A 5,000-nucleotide genomic window follows, 5' to 3' on the forward strand; every position below is an offset into this window, starting at 1 on the left:
AGCAAGGCCCTGTCAAATTTATCGTTTTTAGTCATTATTTACTGGTCATATCTTTACTACAACCTGCCAAACTCATCCTTTTTAGCCATTCCTAGCCATATCTTTGCTACATCCTTCCAATTTCATCCCTTTGGTCATAATATTCTAGCCCCATCTTTGCCACACTGCCCAAATTAACTCTCTTTTTAAAAATCACCTCCCCAACCACATCTTTGCCATACCCCTACTACATAAATTCATCTTTTTTTTATCCATTACCTCAAATCCACAATACTTTGCCACACTCCGCTAAACTCAGTCTTTTTATTCATTACTCGCTACTTCTCTGCCACATCCCTTTTTAGTCATTAGCTCCCAACCATACCTTTGCCCATTCCAGCCATCCCTCTGCCAGTCACACTTTTGCCACACCCTATCAGCTTCACTACCTGTCAGCCACTTTGCCACCGCTACGAACCAAAGCCACACCTTGCCAGAAGCCTAAATAAGCCACATCTCCCTCACTAGCATCTCATTCCCCCTCAGTCTAGCATCTTAGCGTCCTCTATAACAGCCACACTCCCATGCCACACTCTCAGAGCCACACTCGCAAAGCCACACTAAAACACGCTGATCACCTCTGTCGTAAAAGCCAATTGGTTGTTATTTTCGTATTTTTTTTAATTGTATGCAAATCCAAATTCTTAATGCAGGGAAATGTTTAACTGTCGAAAATTTGGAAAAGAATGTAAATTATAATAGATTGTGTTTTGATTGATAGTGGTGGTGATTGTAATGTAAATATTTAGGTTATTTCGTGTTGAATACTGAATACTTTTTGGTCAATTGGTGTAAAAGTGGAATATTGGGATGTGTCAATTTTGTGCCGAATATAAAATTTTTTTCGGTAATCAATAGTGGTAAAAAATTAAGAGCAATGTGATCTAATCTAAAAAAAAATATCTTGTGCTTAATATCAAAATTCCATTCTTGTCAAGATATAAGAATTTTTTTTTTGCCTAATATAAATATTTAATTATCAACTGCTAAAAAAAAAAAGAAAAAAAAACGTAATTTTGAAGCAAGTCCACAGTGATAAGCGTTACAGAAGTACAATCACTCTCTCTCTCTCTCTCTCTCTCTCCTCTCTCTCTCTCTCTCTCTCTCTCTCTCTCTCTCACTCTCTCTCTCTCTCTCTCTCAACACACATACAGTCAGTAGCAACAAACTCCCACGGTGTAAGTTCGGTCAGGTCTGGTCTGGCGGCTGATCGACCAAGGGAACCAAGAGGAGAAGGTGATGCTTCCTCTCGTCCTGCCACACCAGCCTTTCTTTCTCTTTTTAATTTTTTTTTATTCCATCCAGTAGGTTTTTTCTAATTAAGCCTGAGGTCGATGTGGCTTCTGAGAGAGAGAGAGAGAGAGAGAGAGAGAGAGAGAGAGAGAGAGAGAGAGAGAGAGAGAGAGAGAGAGAGAGAGAGAGAGAGAGAGAGAGAGAGAGAGAGAGAGAGAGAGAGAGAGAGAGAGAGAGAGAGAGAGAGAGAGAGAGAGAGAGAGAGAGAGAGAGAGAGAGAGAGAGAGAGAGAGAGAGAGAGAGAGAGACGTCCCTGCCACAACAAAGAGGGACACAAAACCTTAATGCGCTTAACAAATGAGAAGGATGGCATAGAATTCCACATTAGTCTCTCCTGGAGGGGAAAAAAATGAACTAGGAAAATGAAAATGAAAAATGCAGCATCACGCGTCAAGGAAGAAAAAAATGAATAAAAATAAAGAACACGGGAGAGAAAAGCGAAAGTGTGGGAGTTTGTTGTTTTTTTTTCTCTTATTTTGTTTATTTTTTTAGTTCTCTTTTTTTTTATATATGTAACAATCTGAAAGTTTAAATCATGCACAAATGCCTGTTTTTCGTATCATAGTCGTCTTGAGTCATGCAGACAATACGTGGAGAGAGAAAAAAACTCGATGCATGCGTGGAACAGGCGGAGCGTTGCTGCATTTCCGGCAGTAGAGGGATGGGGGATGGTGGGGGGACTCGTTCACTCCCCCCAACACCCTCCCCCAACATTCCCCTAATTCCTCCCCTCCCTCACAGACGACCACGATGGCGCTGGGGTGACTGGGCCTAACTGGTAACCCATCCCATTCTTTCCACCCCTCTTTTTTCTCCTTTCCCTTCAGTAAACCCATTAGTGAATTGTACATAATCTGAGAAATCCCAACTTATCCCTTCACACACACATACATACATACACAGATACACGTCCCTAACATATCCTGAATCTACGTTGCATTTCTTAAACACTATTCCTTCCTTCAGCACATAAGGGTACACACATACACTTGTCTAATGCACACCCCTCCATACACTTCCCTTAAAAAAACACCCTTAGACACCCACACTCCAAGCACGACCTCCCTAAACACAGCCCAAGGTACACAGACACATTGCCACAACACCCTTGAGAACCTGCGCTCCCCTCAATACTTTAACACTTCCCAGGTGCACAAACACACAACACAGGTGCAAGGAATGCTTAATCCCCAGGAGTGTTAGCCACGGGACCTCATCTCTTTATTTGTGATCCTCTTATCTTACTCTTCACTAAATTAGAGTATCAAGATATAACTAAGAAAGGTGACTGGTCATTTTTCTTCTTTTTTCACGGCATTACAATTTCCAACTTGATTTTGTTTTGTTTACCTGGCAATCTGGCACCTTGGGAACACCTGGGGGCTAATTGAGTGCTGCAGTGACCCAGGTGGAGGTAAAGTACGTAAGTGGACAAGTAAGAAGTGAGTGGACAGGTGACAAGGACAGGTGAGTGAGATTAGGTCAGAAGGAAGAATGCAAGAAGACAAGAAAAGGATGCAAGAGACGAAGGAAGGATACAGGAGACAAGAAAAGGATGCAGGAGACGAAGGAAGAATATAGAAAACGAAGGAAGAATACAGGAGACGAAAAAAGGATACAGGAGACAAGGAAGAACATGGGAGGCACAGTTGAGATATACCCACACCTCCTCTATGTTTCAAGGCCCGCCCAGCTCACAGAACCCAACGAAGCGATGAAAAAAAGTGATAAAAAGAAAGAGTCAGTTTTCACTCGCCACTACGGCACTCAAATGCGTTACGAGTGTGTGCGCGAGACTCGTGCGCGGCGCTGGGACGCACGCACACGCTACAACACGTGAACCGACAAAAATTCAGTCCGTTAAAAGAAACGATGTAAATGAACCAAAGAAAACGTGAAGCATGTGCGTGCGTCCCCTTTTTTTTCCAGCATGCATGGCGGGTGACGGAGGACGAAACAAAGCGTGCACACAAACACACGCACACGCACACACACACACACACACACACACACACACACACACACACACACACACACACGTCAACAAACCACCACCAACAAACAAGAGCAGCAAGCAGTAATAGTAGTAATAGAAATAGTAAACAAACAAACAAACAAACATGCCACAAGAAGACAACAAGGAGAAAATCAAACTCAGCCCAGTAAAACATTCAAAAGAAGAACAAGAACAAGAACAAGAACAAAAAAACATTACAAAAACCAAAAGAAAAAAGAAAAGTCAGGCTGTGGAGAACATAACACGGCGGAGTGAATGAAAAAACAACCGCTGAATTAGGAAAGACAACAAGTCACTAGAAATAACCACAAGAACGATAGGGACACAATATCTCTTTATAATTTCTTTAAAAAGGGGGGAGGGGGCGAGTGGGGGGCTGAATGAGAAAGTGAACTGTAAAAGGGGGCGAGTGGTGCAGAGATAGAATATAACACACGCACGCACACACACCCCTGCCTTGCCCCGCCCCAGCCCCATAGGAGGTTGGGGGGCTGGGGTGTCACAGAGTGGGGCGGGGAGGGACAGCTTACCAGATTTTGCGCCAGGAGTGTTTTGTCGTCCTTCGGTAAGTGCTCCTCCAGCGCCAACACGATGCAGTTGGCGATGATAGTGAGAAGCACCGCGTACTCGAAAGGATTGTGAGAAGTTAAGGAAAGCACAGTGGAAAAATAATGATCATAATGGTTAATGGCTGACACACCGCACCACACCACACACCACATCACTACACCACCACACCATCAGACGAAGATAAAAGTCACTGCAAAGGTTAGATACATACATTAACACCATTAGATAAGGGGGGAAACAGTGTGGCAAATTAAGGAAAGTACAAAGTGAAAGTAATAGTCGTAATGGTTAATGGCTGACACACCGCACACCACACCGCACACAACTAATCATACATACATAAACACCATTAGATAAGGGGGAAACAGTGAGGGAAATTAAGGAATGTACAGAGGGAAAGAATAGTGAGCGATATGGTTAATGGCTGGCACACCGCACACCACACACTACACACCACACAGCGCATATTGCACACGCCGCACGCTAAACCGCACGCCACACGTCATACATTAGAAATAGCATCAGATAAAGGGAAGTAAAAAAAAAAATAAATAAATAAATGAATAAATAAATAACTCAAAGGAAGAATGGCTATTGGTTGAAATACCGCATACCACGACGCACACCACACATTACACATACAGAAACACCATCAGATGAGGGAAAAACACCGTCAGAAGTTAGGAAAGTAAAAAAAAAAGATAATTCGAAGGAAATGCGAAAGAGTAGTGATCAATATGATTAAAATAGTTAACATACAGCATAGCACACCGCACACCACACTTGCATACATAAATACAATTAGATAAGAGAAAAACATTGTGAGAAGTAAGCAAAGTCAAAATAAATGAATAAATAGATAAATAAATAAATAACTCAAAGGCACTGTTAGGAGTTAAGGAGAATACAGTGACAGCAATGATCAGTGTGTATCACCTAAACACACACACACACACACACACACACACACACACACACACATACCATTACACACGGAAATATCATCAGACGAAGATAAAAGTCACTGCAAAGGTTAGAGAAAGTTCAGTTGAGGTGATAATAACTAATTTGCACCACTCAT

The 5,000-nt window shown here is 42.2% G+C and overlaps 1 protein-coding gene across 1 annotated transcript in view; it reads right to left on the reverse strand.

The window, feature by feature from the left end:
- Positions 1-5,000, reverse strand: part of LOC135090262 (voltage-dependent calcium channel type A subunit alpha-1-like) — a 290,421-nt gene that overhangs the window by 109,035 nt on the left and 176,386 nt on the right. Inside the window, exon 4 of the mRNA XM_063986871.1 lies at positions 3,880-3,985. Within this exon, the coding sequence (XP_063842941.1) occupies positions 3,880-3,985 (106 nt within the window). The remainder of the gene's footprint in view (positions 1-3,879; positions 3,986-5,000) is intronic.

This window comes from Scylla paramamosain, chromosome 34, assembly GCF_035594125.1.
Source record: "Scylla paramamosain isolate STU-SP2022 chromosome 34, ASM3559412v1, whole genome shotgun sequence".
Classification (NCBI taxonomy): domain Eukaryota; kingdom Metazoa; phylum Arthropoda; class Malacostraca; order Decapoda; family Portunidae; genus Scylla; species Scylla paramamosain.